At 36.4% G+C, this 19,053-nt stretch overlaps 1 protein-coding gene across 2 annotated transcripts in view; it reads left to right on the forward strand.

Moving 5' to 3' along the window:
• KITLG (KIT ligand) overlaps positions 1-19,053 on the forward strand; it is an 88,164-nt gene that overhangs the window by 57,854 nt on the left and 11,257 nt on the right. For both annotated transcript variants that reach the window (XM_084876932.1, XM_084876933.1), the window contains 6 exons: positions 5,952-6,122; positions 9,089-9,248; positions 9,955-10,038; positions 17,026-17,135; positions 17,851-17,918; positions 18,962-19,038. In XM_084876932.1, the coding sequence (XP_084733058.1) occupies positions 5,952-6,122; positions 9,089-9,248; positions 9,955-10,038; positions 17,026-17,135; positions 17,851-17,918; positions 18,962-19,001 (633 nt within the window). In that variant the 3' untranslated portion in view covers positions 19,002-19,038. The remainder of the gene's footprint in view (positions 1-5,951; positions 6,123-9,088; positions 9,249-9,954; positions 10,039-17,025; positions 17,136-17,850; positions 17,919-18,961; positions 19,039-19,053) is intronic.

Below are 19,053 nucleotides of genomic sequence, written 5' to 3' on the forward strand. Positions count from 1 at the left end.
TATCGACAAAGTTGAGGACGTACTATTAGCATGTATTGTCCATTTTCAGCTCCTATTTCCATAAAGCTGTGGTGACTCTGCATTGAGCCTGGTGGTTAGTGTCATAGAGTGTCAGGTTCTTTCAACTAATAAACCAGAACAGTTTCTTGAAAGAAGCAAGAAGGTGGGAAGGAGAAAGCACGCCCAAATTAACAAGTTCCCACAATGTTTTCAAAGCACACAATGTATTTCAACTAGTTCTGAGACTGCAGAAGGGTTATATCACATGTCTTATGAAATTCATATAACATCTATTTTAAATTTATGTGTAGCTTTAGAGTGTGCATGGATATTTTATTTTTTTATAAATATATTTTTATCAATTTCAGAGAGGAAGAGAGAAGGAGAGGAAGATAGAAACATCAATGAGAGAGAATCATTGATTGGCTGTTTCCTGCATTGCCCCTACTGAGGATCGAGACAACAACCCAGGAATGTGCTCTTGGCCAGAATTGAACCTGGGAACCCTTAGTCCACAGGCAGACACTCTATCCACTGAGCCAAACAAGCCAGGGCTACATTGATATTTTCTTTGTTGGTTTTAGGAAGCAGTCATATTCCTAGTTATGTTTAGAATGCTTTTATTTATAGTAGTTTTTAAACCTTTTGAAGGTATCATTTTGTTAAATCATTAATTTGGTGCTCATGGTACTTTAAAAATCCCTAAGTAAGCTCACCCTGGACCAGTACCTCAGTTGTTAGAGTGTGGTCCCGAAACACCAAGTTTGCAGTCCATCCCCAGTCTGGGCACATACAAGAATTAACCAATGAATGTATCAGTGAGCAGAACAATAGCCCAGGCAGCCTGGCTCAGTAGTTGAGTGTCAACCTATGAACCAGGAGGTCACCGCTAGATTTCCAGTCAGGGCGCATGCCTGGAGACAGCCAATCAATAATTCTCTATCTCATTATTGATGTTTCTAGCTCTCCCTCTCTCTTCCTCTCTGAAATTAATTATAAATATATATATATATATATTTTTAAGTGGCACAATAAATTGATATTTCTCTCTTTCTCCTCCTTTCTCTCCTCTCCCCTCCAAATAAATAAATATGAATTTTTTAATTCCTTAGGAAATTCAGTTTTTAACCAAATCTTCAGTGGTAGGGGCATGCTAGCAGTTCAAAGATATTGATTCAGTAAGCATTCTAGAAAGATACATGTTATATATGAATACAAAGGATATGTGTTTTAGTAGTCCTAGCTAGAACTGCTATAATAAACCCAGAAAATGTAAGACAGAGGTCACCAAGAAATTGAGGTAAGAAATTGAGACTCTGAGTTAGGGAAAATCCAGACATGTTTTCCCTTTCAAAGCAAAGATTATATTATAGTATGTATATGGCTGAATACAACTCAGTTATATGTACTTCAGGGATTTGAAGGGTAGTCTTTGCCTCACTGCTAAGACATCCTACATGGCTTTCTCAACTTTCCTAAGCCTTCACATTCTTCCATCAGTGAAAGAACAGTATTTATATCATACATTCTTCTACTGAATCTTGTGAGTTCCTATTTATAAAGAACTATTTACATTTAAAATGGTCTCTGAAATATAAGAAATAGTGGCCACCATGCCTGTGATTAAGGCAAAGAAAAACTTACATCTGTGAACTTTACAACCTTTAATCACCCCTTTCTTAATCATAATCTTGAAAGAGTTGAAAAATAGAAAGACCTATTACCTCACAAATGAAATATTCTGTTGGCTATGTTTTGTTCTCTTTGCAAATCATTGACTATATTTAATTAAAAAGAAAATACGAAACTGCTCCACATTCTAGTAAAAACTGGTTACCTCTCCTGCAGGCAGACAGGTCAAAACTGGCTGACATTTAATATTATTTATTTGCCTCAGTTTTAGCTTTAATAAATCCAAGAATCTTGAAAAGCTAAAATGTAACTATTTAAACAAACTAAGGGAAAGATACAACTTTTATAGCCTTTATTATTCAACATTTTCCAATGAAATTGTGGCAAGAATGAATAATGAATGAAATGCAATTGAAAAACTTTTAGAAGTATATTTTTCAGCAGTATAGTCCAGAAGTTCATATCTTGTCAGGTAACAATGAATTGTTCATTACTTTGAAAGGACAGATACTGGGGTAGGACTAGGGAGTGGGCATTTCATGGTTGAACTGCAAAAAAATTACAGCTTTACAGTTGAAAATGTTACTGGAAAAAGTTGATTGTGTGGATTGTTGATTAGGTATGTGAAAATGGGAAGTGTAGTTATAGATAAATGAGAACTTGAATACAGAATGTAAACATGGAGTTCAGATGAAAGGAGAGATAAACAGAAGTGTCAGAAAGCACTGGCATTCCCCAGTGTAAAAATAAGATTCATAGATACAAAATATTTTTTACTTTAACTACAAAAGCAAAACAAAAAAGACCACAGTAACAAAATGAGGCCCTTAGTTCAATTCAAAACAAGGGAAGTTAATTTTGGTTCCTACATGTCAGAGATCCAAGACAAGGATAGGCAGAGTGTATTCAGACAGTAGAGCAAAGAAAGAATTTAAAGATATTGATATGTGCATTTTCCTTGCCAAAATTTTTTGCACAATTACAATGGAGTGAACGAATTGGTAAAGGCTGTTCTGCCATGTAAATACTATTCAAACTGTACTCAGAGTATGTGCTGAATTCCATATATTAGGAATTCCAACCCTTGCTGATAGGGCTGACTATATAAAAGTAGTTGTCACTGCCTACAGAGAGAAACTTGGAGAGCAGTTCAGCCCCAAAGGAAAGACTGACAACTTGGAAAGTGACTTGTAAATGATGCAAATATGAACTTGCAGATGCTTGAGATAAGCATAAGCATTGATTTAACAAGACAAAGAATCCATTCTGAACATTCTTGGAAACACATAGTCTTTAAGAACTTAGTTGATGAGTTGAATGAAGTGGCCTAATTGAATTAATGCACAGTGGTGGTTTGTTTATTCTACTTAAATGAAGCCAGAGCCAAGGATCCTAAAAGTTTTTATTTGCTTGTTTGTTTTGTGACAGGGATAAGAAAGGAAAAGAGGTTGTAATCTAGCAATAAAGCAGGCAGAACAAGGCATAGATCTGGGGGTCTTTAAAATGGTAGAACTGACAGTATTTGGAAACTGATTGCGATTAAGCTGAGATGTGATGTAGAAGAGGAAGAGTAGAGTCAGGACATGTTAAATGTGAGATTTTTTTTCTTTTTTATTGATTATATTGGGGTGACACTGGTTAACAAAATTATACAGGTTTCAGGTGCACAATTCCACAGCACATCTTCTGTACACTGAATTGTGTATTCACCACCCCAGTCAAGTCTCTGTCCATCACCATTTATACCCCCTATACCCTCCTCCACCTCTGCCAATTCCCCACCCCTGCAATAACCACACTGTTATCCAAATCCATGAGCTTTTTCTCATTTTTTTTCTTTTTTTAATTTAATTCCTCCATCCCCTGGCCCCCAAACTTTTAAATGACATTTAATGCTTCCAGGAATTAGATCTTAACTAACTATAGATAAACCAGTTTCTTTTTTGTCTGCATTATATTAATTGAAATTGTTCTCTTAAATAAGTTTAAAATGGCCCCAATATCTAATTTAGATTAAATAAATTACATTACTTTCCTAAATAGAGATACTTTGCTGGTAAATAGAAAAATAAAGGGTAATAGTTTGATTCATTTTACGTGGCTTTAGTTACTCTACATCATTCCAATACAATAGGTTCTAGAAGATATAGTAAATTATTTAGGATCTTAATAAGACAAGTCAGTTTTAGCTATCCCCAATCATTGCTTTATTCTCCTCTGTAATATGTTAGCAGAATTAAAAAAAAAATCAGAGCCTCTACTTACAAAAAATATAAAAATATGTGAAATACCTGAACTTATGATCAATTACTAATTTTAAATAACACCACATTAATTTAAGAACTATAAAAACCCATTCTAATATACTAAGAAGTTTTTCCTAATAGTCTAAACCTCTGTTGATCCCCAGCCATTGATAGCAGCTATATTATGTAGCCCAGAACCTGTCTGTTGCTTGATTCTGCATACATAGCCAGCCAGCTGAGATTGGTTTTTATAGATGAACACTTGTGGTCTATATGATGATAGAGAATGCTAACTTTTGATCCCCAAGTAAGCAAAATGTGAACCCCAAATAGAGAATCTTATTCTTCTTGTTGGTACACCTGTATTACATGGAAAATTAAATTAAATTATTATGCAAAAGAAGTTATATTCAATTATTATATTTTTAATTTTGTGATAAATTTTTATGGAAATTTGTTTCCCATTATATAAACATACCTGAATAATAGCCTTGATTTTTGCCTCTTGACATGCATAAAATATTAACTATCTAGCCTTTCTCTTTCATTTATTTTTTTAGTCATTCAGGCATCAGATCAGCAAAGAGTTTCTGTGCACTCCCATATGCCAGACACTGTTCTAGGCCTTTGAGACACAGTTGGGAACAAGACTTGATAAAAATCCTGCCCTCATGAAACTTATATTCAAATTATATACTTTATCACCTCACTAGTGCCCTGTTCCATTATTCCTATTCCATATATAGGCAAATTGAGGTTCAGAAAATTTGTCTAGCTTACCTGGAGTCTCTCGGCTGAACTGAACCCAGTTATGCCTGATTCCAAGGCTTGAACCTTTGACCAGTGAATTGGGCTGGCTTCATGGTGGGGCTCCTTCTGTCACCATCTTCAAATTCTTTATATATATATATATATATATATATATATATATATATATATATATATATATATATATATATATATATATATATCTTTCTATTACCCCCCCCCAAAAAAAATAATTCTTAATCATTTTTAGACAAATTTTTTAAATAATAAGTAAATTTTCATTTTGCACTTGGCCCTCAAAATTATGTAGTTGGCCTTTCCACTGAGGCAAAAGTGCTTCTCTGTCAGATCACATTTCTACCAAATTGTTTTTCTTTTCTAAAAAAGGAATCATCTATGAAGGAGGCTTGTAATATATCACTCTAGGAAAATCAGCTCTTATTAATCTACTAGAAGCCCAGTGCATGAAATTCATAAACAGGGGATCCCCTCAGCCCAGCTTGCACCTCTTACAATCCAAGACCACTCAAGGGATGTCTGACTGCCAGTTTAGGCCCGATCCCAGGGATCATTTTGTTAAATCATTATATTGAAATTATATTCATTATCACCCAGGGATCCAGCCTAAACCAGCAGTCAGACATCCCTCTTGTAATCTGGGACTGCTGGCTCCTAAACACTGGCCTGCCTGCCTTCCTTATTGACCTGAACCACTCGCTTGCCTGCCTCATTGCCTCTAACCACTTCTGCTTGGGTCCCTGCTGCCATGGCTTTGTCCAGAATGACGTCTGGAAGGTTGTTCAGCTGTCCATCCTAATTAGCATAGTATGTTTTTTTTATTATAGGTTGTTTTATCTTCCAGCTCACCAAAATACTAGAAGTTCCTTAAGGACTAGGACTCTCTCACACAATAGTGTTCTGTTAAGTCCCACTATACCTAAAGCTCTTTTGAGAACACATTGACTAAAGAATAGATATTTTTCAGTGGGGCTTCATGCTTGGTATAATGTTAATTCCATTACTATCTGAATTTTGTCAAGGGTAAGACTCTGTCTCATCTTATTTTAATTCCATGAAAGAGAAAAATGTTTACCACCAACACTTTCTTCTAATCTATATACATTTGTAAATTTTGAAATAGATTTTAGATCTAAATTAAATAGAACACAAGAACTGACCTGTTCTAATATAAGGAAATGTTTTATCTGGTAGTCAGTGACTGCAGCATTTATGTCTTTGAAGGATACTCCCAGTTGACAGTATGTAAACAGATGCTTTATCTTCCTCTCTTTCAATTTTTTGCAGCCAAGTCATTGTTGGATAAGTGAAATGGTGGAGCAATTATCATTCAGCCTGACTGATCTTCTGGAGAAGTTTTCAAATATTTCTGAAGGCTTGAGTAATTATTCTATCATAGACAAACTTGTAAAAATAGTAGATGATCTTGTGGAGTGCTTGGAAGGACACCCATTGAAGGTAACCTTATATTCATTTGGATTGGTTTCTACTACTCTTCTCTAAAACCTATATGGATGGGGAGGGGGTGCGGCATCTTTGTTGGTGTGATACTTAATGTATAAATTTTAATTTAAAAATATTTTGAAACATGAGTACAGAAATACATGTTTGTAGTTACACTGCAGTGTTGAAATGTACATTAAAACTTAAAAGTTGTCATTTAATGTAAAAATTGATTTACACTACAATGTAAGACCAGCCCTAATTTTACCTTTATTTCATAGGTGAATGAATTTATCATAACTTTTCTATTAGGTTACAAATGTTCTTTTACCTTTAAATGGGAAACTGTCTGTAATGAACACTGAAACTTGGCCTCTTATCCATAGTAATCATGTCATTACAAAGTAGATTTTCATATCTCCAAGTCATTTTCTGATTAGTTGTTGTCAACTTCAGAATATCAGCATGGCAATGATTTGGGACCTAAACATATTGAAGAGACACTAGGAGTAAGTACAGTACAAGGTTTTGGAGTTCAGATCCTGACTTGGTCACTAATTAGCTCTGTGAACTTTAGTAGAGTTGATATGAGATGATCTGTGATGAGTGCTTTAGCACTGTATCTGGCAAAATAAAGATTAATAAATATTTTTATGATGATGGTTTTATAACTTTGGATCTATAATAAAAAAGGATTTGGGAGACATACTTGGACATAGAGTTCACAAGCCCAGGTTTAGCCTACAGGCTTTTTAGAAGTTTAAACCTAAGATTTTAAATATGATTTTGTACCATAATGTTCAAATACTTCCTCCTCTTCGAAAGTGCAATTACACTGTAAGGCCCAATATCAGTCTGATTTGTATTCTCTAATCTCAGAATTCTTGTCATGCTAGTAAACCTAATCACTATATTTATTCACTTCTCATTTCTGAGTCAGAATGTATTTATATATATATATATAAAAGCCTAAGTGACAGTTCAACTGTTCATCTGGTTGCTATAACACATACTGACCACTGGAGGAGAAGACACTCAATGCAGGAGCTGCCCCCTGGTGGTTGGTGCACTCCCACAGTGGGAGTGCTGCTTGCCTGATTGATGGGCACCAGATGCTGGGCTCATGGTTGGCAAGCACAGCTGTGGTGGCATTAGCCTCTCCCACAGACACACCCCTTGCATGTCCTTCCCCCATCCAGAATGGATCAGGATCAGGATCAGGATAGGACTGACTGGGTGCAAGACCACAGCCTCTTATTGGTCATGGGCACGCTGGTATCAGCCTAGGTTGGGCACGAGCCTACTGAGCTACAGCGATGCAGGCATAGAGGGGCAGGCGCAGAGGGGACCGGATGAGCGGGAGTGGCACAGCACCCGGCCTGGGCTCAGGCTCCTCCCTGGCCGCCTGCCACTTTGTGTACTACTACACTTCTTGGGGGATGTCAGACTGCCAGCCACACCAAGGGATCCCACCAGTGCACAAATCCATGCACCAGCCTCTAGTCCTATATAAAAAAAGGCTAATATGCAAATTATATCCTCAACTGGTAGTTCAATCAGGGGGTGGGGCTGGCTGGCCAACTCCTGTGGCCCTTCCCTTGTGTGGCCCCCTTCCCAGTAGGGCCCCCCCTAGCCCAATCGGGGGCGGGGCTGGCCAGCCAACCTCCCACATCCCCTTCTCTCAGCTGGCCTGGCCTGATTGGCCCCAATCAGGCCAGGCCAGCTGGACCCTACCTGTGCAAGAATTTGTGCACTGGGCCTCTAGTCTTATAATATAAGAAGTCTTAGAGTTAATATCTCTTTTTACATCATATTAGTATCATGTGCTGATAGCATTGATAAAAAGTAGAGTATATCAGACAAGGTGTCATAAAGGAAATAATATATGCAGTATAGCTTGAAGGATGAGTTAGGTGTTCAGTAAATGGTGATGTCAGGAAGAACATTCCAAATACCAAAGAATGTGCCTTTAATAATTATGATGCTTTGGCTGGAACCCAGGAGATTCGTACCAGGTGGTATATCTCAGTTGTTTTGGAGATTGAATAAACATATACAAAGCACTTAGAGAGGCACATAGTGCTACATAAGTGTTAACTTGTATTATTGCCTGGTTTTCTTTATAGATAGTCATGCATTTCTGAATTCCTAAAATATAGCTTTGATTTGCTTTTAGCGGGACTTCGGAACTTACTCATATTCTTCATTCTTTTGTGACTTCTTTCACTGAGCATCGTGTTTGTAAGATTTACACACTTTGATGTATATAGCTGTGGTTACATTTTTACTGCTTATATAATATCCCATTGATTGAACATACCATATTGATTAAACCACTCCCCTGTTGATTGATGTACATATGTATAGACACTGCTGGTAAGAACTTTCCTGTATGTCTCATGGTACAGAAAGGCAAAAGCTTCACTAGAGTCCCTACCTAGAAGTGGAATTTCTGGGTCACAGGATGGGCTCATGTCCAACTTTACCAGCTAGTATCAAACATGCCAATTTACATCATCCCATCAATGTGTAAGAGTCCCTTTGCTCCATCGTGTCCTTGCCAATATTTAGCATCAACTGTGTTATAGAGGTCTGTTTGTTGTTGTTGTTTTTTTTTTTGTGTGTGTGTGTGTGTTTGTGTTTTTTTGTTGTTGTTGTTGTTGTTGTTTTTTTTTTTTTTAGTAAGGAATAATGATTTTAATGAGCACCTTAAAAGAGCAATTTGTTAGAGAATTTGTTGTTAGTATTATTTTGTTGTTATGATGTTGAATTCACCTGCCCACCCTATCTGGAGTTGAGCCTCAGACTAAACTGGGCAGGATCACTATTGTGCTGTACCTATATGAATTATGTATATTAATAAAATTGTTTAAGAGAGTTCATTTTCCTTGAGTCATTGAAGGACATAGTCTTTTACTTTGCCATCAGTTAAAATCTGTAGACTCCTTGAAAAATATAATTTTGTTTTTGTCTTCTTCTAGAATGTAAAAAAGTCATCTAACAGCCTAGAACCCAAGATGTTTACTCCTGAAGAATTCTTTAGAATTTTTAATAGATCCATCAATGCCTTCAAGGACTTGGAGATGGTGTCATCTAAAACTAGCGAATGTGTGTTTTCTTCAACATTAAGTCCTGACAATGGTAAGACATATAAGAATTTCTAATTTAACTATAAAAGCAAGCTTGATTCTCGAACGTGTAGGTAAGAATCTACCTCTGAATCAGATATAAGTGTAAAGAAAGATGTATGTGTGTTTTGTCTAATATAAAAGCAAATGTCAAGCATAAAAGAAATGGTTATAGATTTGTTTTTCAAGCCAAAACAACTAATGATGGTCACATTAAAGAATTTTGTGTGAGTAAAGAATGAATGAAATCATCACTCATTTTTCTTACCTGCTCCATTTATCAGTAATTTACAATTCTCTTATTCTTCACCTCCCATTTTCTTATGTCCCCTTCTCAAATCTTTTCTAAAGGATCTAACTCTGAGGGATGAATTCTTGTCTTTACTAGTTACTCTGTCTTGAGATTCTTTCTCCCCCACTCCCTTCCCTGGGGTTCCTATAATACAAAATCTTAATTACAGTGCTTTTTTTTTAAATGGCCAATTATGAACAATTTGTAATTTTACATTTATCGGCTTATATAGGCAATGAATTTTTGTTCTATAAGGTGACTGGTGAATTTCCTAATAAAAATAGAACAGCAAGACCCATGATGAAATAAATAGGATATGAATCATCGAGATTTGTAAATCTGAGAAATATTGTACTCTACCTTTTGGGGACTCTGTAATTTATGTAAATCACCGTGCAACACTGACACATTATTGCTTTCTATTTAGATTCCAGAGTCAGTGTCACAAAACCATTATTGTTACCCCCTGTTGCAGCCAACTCCCTTAGGAATGACAGCAGTAGCAGTAATAGTAAGTACATATATCTGATTTAATGCATGCATGGCTCCAATTAGCACCTCTGGGAGTATTGCATGGGCTTTAAAGGAAATTCTGCAATTATTGCTGTGAATACTGTTTCATTACTGTTCTTCCTATTATGGTCTTCCTGAGAAGTGAGGATTAAGCTTGTAGAATTGGGTTTCCCTACAGTTTGAGATGACAATGAGAGAATTGAGCCAATAATTTTTTTTGCTAAGATTATTTTAAATAAGGCATTAAATTACTTTTATATATATGATTTAATCTTATGTTGACATAAAATATATTCCGTGTAGAATTTGCCTGAATTTTAGAACAGAAAGTACAAATGCTAGTTGTGTGGAATTCCAAGGATATTTTCAGTTTTGTATATATCACTAGTTACTGTTGTGTGTTAGGAAATTTGATGATTTTCTTATTTCACTATAAAATTATATGTTAAAAGAATATCCTTTTCCCCCTGCAACCCCTGTCCGCTTTGACCAAGAGCTTAGTTTCCTGGAAGTCTAATATCCTGTTTTTAAATCTAGGCAAAGATTATTAGATTTACTAAATATTTTGACCCTCAAGTCTCATGCAAGAGGAAAAAAATCAGCCTTTGATCTTAGCTAAGAAAATCATTCCTTAAACTTTATTAATAGGGTACTGTTATATGTGTAGGGATATAGAAGACCTATCTGTAAAAAGAAGTAATCTATTAATTACAAATCCACAATAGCAATTCTGCATTTCATAAATTTTTTAAAAAACCCTCTAATATCCAGTTTGTTTTGGAATTTTTGCCTCCAAAACCTGACCTTAGTTGAGATGAGGCTATTTATAGTCTTTATTCTTCTTAAAGTGACTATGCATTTCACTGTAGAAATATTAATGTATTTAATTGCAGGTTGCTATCCAGACCTCTCTGAGGAAATCATATAATAAACAATGTATGCAGGACAGAACCTTCTAAAACCTAAAATTCTGAATTACAGGATACTTCAGATCTGGAAAGTTTGTAAAGAGATTGTATGTTTATTAGATGATTTAGGTCTTTCCTACTAATTATAGATTTTATTCATCTTTTCAAAGAAGCAACTTTTGGCATTTTAAATTATATATATTTATATTTCATTGATTTCTAATTCTTATTATTTCTTTCATTCTGCTATGGGTATAATTTGCTCCACTTGTTCTAGCTTCTTAATGTCACAAGGGGGAAAAATTAGATTGCTAATGTTAAACTCATTCTTTTCTAATAGAAGCACCGTAACGATATAAATGTCTTTGTAAGCATGTTTAGCTGCACCCCACACAATTTGATATGCTGTGTTTCCGCTGAAATTTCTTTAATAATATTTTAATTTCTCCTTGTGATTTCCTCTTTGATTCAAGTGTTGTTTAAAGTATAAAAATGGATTTCGTCTAGCTGTCTTATTGTTATTGGTTTCTAAATTAATTATTGTTGGAGAACATACTTTGTAATATTTTAAAATTTGACTTATTTTATGTCTATTATTCATATATGATGTGTAGCATTCTCAGATTTAATTAGATTCAGATTAGTGTAATTCAGATTTTTATATCATATTTTTTATCTAACTTTTTATCATTTATTGAGAGACGGGAATTAAAAAATCTTCCCATCATTGTAGATTTTACTTTAAAAAAAAAAAAAGCATCTCTCTGGTAGGCAGGATTTGGTTGGGCCTTGCTATTGTATCTAGTTTTTCTGACTTTCAATTAGAGTTTTTTTCATTCATTTATATTTGATACAATTATTGGTATAGTTGATTATGGGTTTACCGTTTTGTTATTTGTTTCCTGTTTGCCCTGTTTGTTGATCCTCTGTCCTTCCTTTCCAGCTCTCTTTCAGGTTAAAGCATGTGTGTATATATATGTTCATTGTATTTTAATTAATCTGTTCTGAGTAGCATTATAAAATTTCTCACTGTCCTTCTTCATCCCACCAAGACATCCTGTGTCCACTCTATACATACTACCTGCCTTTTAAGTCACTTAATAGCCAGAAACATCTCTCCATTCTTGCTCATCAGAACTCCATTGTATCTGAGTGATGGCTAGGGTCTCAGATAAAGTCACAGCTTCCCAGGCATCATTCAGTGTATCGGCAGGCTCCGTGAAGTCTCTCCCTGTGCATGTGCAGCCTATTATTTGACCGATGAATTAAGCAGACTCTCCTGGAGATTTCTGGCACTCCTCTGCTCAGCTCCTTTCCTGCAACTCACCCTGCTCCACAAACTCCAGCCACATCAGCAACCCTGAACTTCAGTCTGAGTCCCTGTCTCAGTGAGAATTCTGAGTTCTACTTGGGTCCTGTCTTCTATGCCTCGGTCTAAAGGTGCCTCCCAGCCAGAAAATTAGGAGCATTTTGAGTTTCACTGTGTGTGGTTTTGATCTTTCTTGTGTGGCCTGTTGGCTAATGTCTGAAACAGTTGCCTGAAATAATTTGTCTAGTATAGTAATTTTATCTTGTATTGTCTAGTATAATAATTCTTATCATGGTTGGAAGCAAAAGTCTTTTCTACTTACTTTAAAAGACAAACTGAATGCAGAACCCCATTCAGTCCTATGCTTCTGAGTCTGAAGGTGCTTTTTAAATTGCAAAAGGAATGGCCAGTCTTTTTGTTGTTTGTTTTGCTTTCTTTTTTCTTCCTTTTTGTAAAAAGTATGGGTCTTACATAATAAGCAGCTTTTGGCCTAGGTGATGTCACTCACAAATGTGGCACTTAGATACCCATGCACAAGACCAGTTTTTAGGGAGCTTGCATTATCATAAGAAAAACAGACATAAATGAAATACTTAGAATTTTATCATACATATAAAATACACAGTTGACCCTTGAACAACATGGATTTGAAATGTGCAGATCCATGTACAGTACACATGGATGTTTTTTTCAATAAATACTTGTACTATTTTTTATCTGCAGTTGGGAGTTCATGGATGGGAAGGTAAACTATATTAATTGATCTATGCCTTTTACAAAGGGGACTTGAGCATCCTCAGATTTTTGTATCCACAGAGAGTCCTAGAACCCCTCGCTGTCGACCTGTCCCCCTTGGGTAACAAGAATAGTTAAGTTTTGGGAAGTCAAAAGTTACACTCGATTTTCCACTGCTTGGGGGGTTGGTTCCCCAAACCCTGCATCAAGGGCCAACTTTATATTATTTTATATATATATAATAATAGACATATGTAACTGTTTTAGTCGTAGCCTAAAGGAAGGAAGACTGCTTTGGAAACAGGGTCAAGAAAATATGAAGATAGCATGCTAATTTTCAGGGATAACAATCAAAATGTGACCGTGTTAAGCAGAGGACTGGGCCATATGAAGGAGTAGTCCTCTCTGTAGCATGTAAAGGCGATCCAAGTTATCCAAAGGAGTTGTATTTTCAAAGTCATAGTAACACATCTTTGTGCCAGGCTAAAAGGATATCTAAAAGTGTTTGAGATCCTTGCAGACAGTATTTAGGTGATATAGAGAGATATCCTTACTTTGACATTACTGTATACATCTTCAAGAAATATAGTCTTAAGTCAGACTGCCTTGGGTTTATATCCCAGCCCCTGCCTACCTGTGTGACCTTCAGCAAGATACTTAATCTCTCTGGACTCCTTAGTCAAATGGCACACAATGCATCCTTCATAGGGTTTCTGTGAATTTCAAATGTTAGCACACATATACTTGGAGCCATGTCTGACCTGTAGTATGTGTTCATCATTAATTATTAGAACAACTGGATGCACTGAGGCAGTGGGTCACTAATTGGATGAGCTTTGGGTCTGAACCAAGGAGCAGCACCGAGTAGCATGTTTGCTAAACACCAAGAGATCCCTGTTCACGGGTGTGGTACTTACAGACTCACTCTAAAAAGGAGCTCCACAAATTTGAAGCATAGTTTTTGTGTGTTCTATATTTGTACAGATGTTGGGTATTACTAGTCAAACCAAACAAGTCAGTTCCCACGAATTTTGGACAGTGGAAAGTTTTTGTAATACTGAGATACAGTTAATATGTTAACAACCCAAAAATTTGGGATTACTCAAATCCTATCCAGATGAGCTCCCTGACTCCATAAGATTTCTCTGAGCAGTCTTTACTTCAAAGCAAAGCTTTGTTCCTGGCTTGGGCTTTGGCCCCAAACACCTTTACGTAGGCCTTGAGATGCCTGATTCAAACCTTATCGATCCTTGGAAAGCAGCGGGAGCAAGTGTTGAAAGTCAGGCTCTAGAGGTGCAAGCAAGCCTTTTCTGACAACATGTTTTCTCTCCCTGCAAGAGATAGGGCAGTATCATTAGACAGAACCAAGGGCTTGGATATTAAGCTACTTGAATTAACAAAAGCAATAACAAAATTGAAGAAACCTTGACCTCTAGACCTATGGGAGGTGAAGTTCAGTTCCAGTGCTCCCATTCCCTCCCAGTCTTCACCAGGCTGCTGCTGGCAGGCTTTGCTTGGGGCCAGAGTCCTGGGATGGGACTTTCCAAGTGGTTAAAAGGGCACAGTACCCAGAGAGAGAAGTAAGATTTCCTTGTTAGGTTTCCTTGTTAGCGCTTTGTTTGGGACACCTCCTTTAGGGGCTTGTGCTTCTACCTGAGAAAGATTTTAGTGGGGAAATCCCAGAAGATCTCACTCTCTAGTGAGTTCCTTATGCTTTTTGGCTAGTGGCCGTGGTCTCTGCTCTGGTCTGAATGGCGCAGTTCAAGATTTGGCCTTTGGATAAAACAGGGCAAACAGGGCATTCCGCTGCCTTGATTCCCGGGCATGTGACTGCCCAAACGTAGCTCGTGGCATTCCACATAGCACCATCCTAGCTCATTGGTTTTCCATGGGGGCTGGAGGGCAAAAGTCAACAGCTTTCTTTAGACATTGGTCAGGGCTCCTCAAGGAGGTGACCTGGTCAAATTTATCAAAATTACACTCCAGCAATCCCAGTATCGAGTGTGGGTCACAGCAGGTTGACTAGTAAGGAAAATTCAAACACATTCCTGGAGTGCACACAAAGAGTTTAATCATTTATAGACAGTAAAATAAAATTCCCAATATGGTAGGAATTGCATGTAAAATTCTGAACCCATTTTCTTTTAGGAAACACTTTTATAAAAATGATGGTTAAATCCCAAATTAGTGCCCATAACCCTCAAAGTAACTATTATTGTAACAATAGTAACACTTCAGTTATACCAAATCTCATTTTTTAACTCAGACTTATTTTGGTGAGAGAATTCACATTGAGCTCCAATTTAAGATGACTAAACTGTATTTCCCATAGGGATTGTAGGATGTGGGCTGGACCAGAAAAACTGCTAATCAAGTCTGAAGGAAGCGATTCATTGTTATATGAATGGAAGACCCCACTTCCCTACCCAGTCCCACTGTCCCTTACACTGCACACCCACTACCACTCACTGCCCCCAACATGTGCACACACACATCCTATTACCAGAGCCTCATTGGAAACAGGAATCATAAATTTGGCAAATTTTCTACTTTAATCATAAATTTGGCAAATTTTCTTCTTCTTTAAATGATGGGGAAATAGGCAATTTCTGTTCTCACAAGGGTAGATAAGATTTGTTTCTTGCCTCTCAGGTTAAATTTATGAGTTTATTTTTTCCTAAATGTTGCTGCATGTACAGTGATTCAGTTCTTTTGTATTATGTTCTATATTTAGGTGCTTTTTATGTTAAATAGGTGAGTGTAGGCTGACAGAAACTCAGATAACATGGTAAAATATCGTAGCGAAAGCAGTTGCTTTATCTTGGATTAGTTTACATTTTGATCAATCATTGAAACTGTATACTTTCCAAACTTACTGCATCTTTAAAAGAAAACTGAGATTTTTAACTTCCAAAATGGCACGCGTCAGTGTTTCCAAACAACAAAGCTGTTCCCTGTCAAGAAACTGAGAAAACTCTGTCAAAATGCTAAACTTTGTGTTGGGAGGTAAAGACCCTTGGGGGAGAAGTGTTTTGTTTAAATTATGAATCATCCTGCTTCTATTGAAAGATCAAAGCAGGAACAAGGAAGGTGTTCTATGATAATATATGTTTTTTTCTCTTACTAAGTTATTATTTAGAGTAAGCAATGGGAGACACTGGTGCTTTCAGTTATTTGTTAATGTTCAATAGTCTCCGACTTTTCAAAATAAAAAGTCTGTGAAATCAAGTCTTAGCGGCTAGATGTGGGGGACATCCCGCCCATGGCCGTATAAGGCCTGCAAAATCATTTGGTCTGGCCCTGCCAAGGCATTGGGAGTGAGTTAATTAAAGGTTTGACCAAATATAGCAGGTTAATTTTTAAGTTAATAAATTTATATTGCCTGTGAATCATGTTATAAATATCCAAATGGCGCTTGGCAGGAAAAAGGTTCCCCACCCCTGCTTTAGCCCATAGCACAGTGCCAGTTACTGCCTGGCATCCAGCAACTGTGTGTTGAAGATGCAATGAGGAGACACCATGATTCTAAGCATAAGATGCCAAAAAGTAATCTAACCACTATGCATGCAGAATGACAGTGCTTGCAGACCTTGATCTGGATTACAAAATGTCATCTTTACAAAATTGCTTGGGTAGATACCAAGAATGAGAAAGTGAAAGATATTAGAAGATAAAGCCACAGAAGATGGATTTGCTTGGTAATATAAATCACCCTCCCGTCCCCAAACCCAGGAATACATCTCGTCTGCGTTCCCTATGCATCAACATTAACCAAGTCAAATTTCTTTTTGTCTGTGTTTTTTTTTCTTTCTTTTTTTCTTTTCTCTTTTTCAATATATTTACCTTTTGGAAACTACATGGATTTATATTGCCATTCCCAAACAATACTCAGCAGAAAAATCAGTGGTTTAAATATTTCAAACAGAGATAGGTCAAGAGCGTGTTACAGAAACAGGCGGGAGCTACCAGAGTGATAGAGCAGAGCCTCCAGCATGGATATGCTATGCTCACCACTGTCCTATTTAAATTACAGGGAAGGCCTTGAATTCCATTGGTGACTCCAAGCTGCAATGGGCAGCCATGACATTGCCAGCATTCTTCTCTCTTTTAATTGGCTTTGGTTTTGGAGCCTTATACTGGAAGGTAAGTGTTGTTTTTATTTTCCTTGATCAGAAACTGTCTGAACTTTATATATCTATTTGTTCTTAGTATATTTACATAAATGGTTAACAAACAAATTGCCCTTTTCTGAGAAAAGATCTCACTAAGAAAATGATAAAATAAGTGAAGCTCAACCTTAACTTAATTACAACAAATTTAAAATCTTAGAAAGGTTTCTTTGCATTACCTATTATGCTTAGGAGACCAGTCCTCTGGCCGAGAATGCAGACTGAAGCAATGCAACGGTGTTAATATTATGCTTTAACTAATATAAAATGAAAGGAGAATATGTTGAAAATCTTATAAAGCCAAATGGAAACGACATTTGTATTATCTGCTAATTTAGATTTCTACTCCTTTGTTCTCTTTTTATTGAAGCCTGTCTAAAAGTTTAAAATATGCTAAATCATTGTGACTCAGCTTTTTGAAATGTCTTTTAAATGTGATTACTATTTAAATCTTTCAGTTTCTTTATTATGTTTTTGCCTCCAATAGTCTAAAAATGTTGAGTCGATAATACATGCATTTCTTATCATTTCTTAATGGAAAAATATCTCACATGCTGCATGCTGAAGAAAATTGTTATTGGAGTTATTGACAAAAGATAAAGGTAGAGACCACTAACCTCTGAAATAGTATATTATGCATTGATAATTTTATATGTATCACTGTTTTTTGTTTTTCTGTTTTTTTCCAGAAGAAACAACCAAATCTTACAAGGACAGTTGAAAATATAGAGATTAATGAAGAGGATAATGAGATAAGGTATTTTGTTTTACTAAGTGTGTGCACAAGTAATCTTGGCATTGGCATTTCATGTACCATACACGTGCTCAGAATACCTATCAGAAGTGGTTCGCTCTTAAAATAGCATCCCCCAAACAAGGCCCTCCAGTCTTTATCCACACTTCTAACCCCTCACTCCTTCTTCAAGCCTACCTCTCCATTCAGCTGTAGAATCCCTTCACAACCCTTGGGTGTCAGAAGTGGTCCTCTCTACTTTATTTCTTGCTCAGACTTCTGGTCATGGAGCTCTGTAGGCACGTTTACTTATCCTTCTTTTCCACACTGTTGCCAAGACATACTGATTCCTCTCTCAAATCTCTCACAAGCTGAGCTTTTAGTTTGGCCATAGGGATTATCTTCATCCAAATCTTTATTATGTTTTGCCTGAGTTGCTGCCACAGAATGTTGCTTTTTCTTAGCCCCTCTAAACGCTCCATTTGTCTCATTCTTCTTTAAACTTTGGCTCATAAGATCATTTCCAAGTCAAGATACTTGCTACTTTGTTACTTTTCTCTCGCATACTTATTAATGTTTGCCATCATTCTCATTTTTAGAGCTCTCAACTTTTCCAACCTGTTATTTTCTCCAAAGACAAATATAAGAATTACTTTAAGATACCTTTCCATTTACTGTAGGTGACCCTGATCACGTGTTTATCTTATGCCATATTTCCCAGTACTGATACCTTGATTTTATGTTCAGGTTTGATTTTCATTTGTCTTGTTACTTTCTCTCAGATCATGCCTGTACATACAGATTCAAGTGTTAAATACATATTAGCATTTTTAGTATGTGTATATGCATAGAGAATTTAAAAATCTGCTTGGGAAATTATATTGATACAGATAAATTCTTCCTTCATTCTTATAGTTATACTTATGAGGGTAAGCTTCCTACTCAACTTTGCCACCTTTTGTTACTGTATTTATAGGGGGGAGAGAGGGGTCTGCCTTTTAAAATGCTTAGATCATTTCAGAATTTCTGTCCAAAAGAAAATAAGCATTTTTCTTGTTGTTTTTCAGTATGTTGCAAGAAAAAGAGAGAGAGTTTCAAGAAGTCTAATTGTGGCTTGTATCTACACTGTTACTTTCGTATATTGGTAAGTTTTTCAAAT

This window comes from Pipistrellus hanaki (assembly GCF_964339955.1).
Source record: "Pipistrellus hanaki genome assembly, chromosome: 3".
Classification (NCBI taxonomy): domain Eukaryota; kingdom Metazoa; phylum Chordata; class Mammalia; order Chiroptera; family Vespertilionidae; genus Pipistrellus; species Pipistrellus hanaki.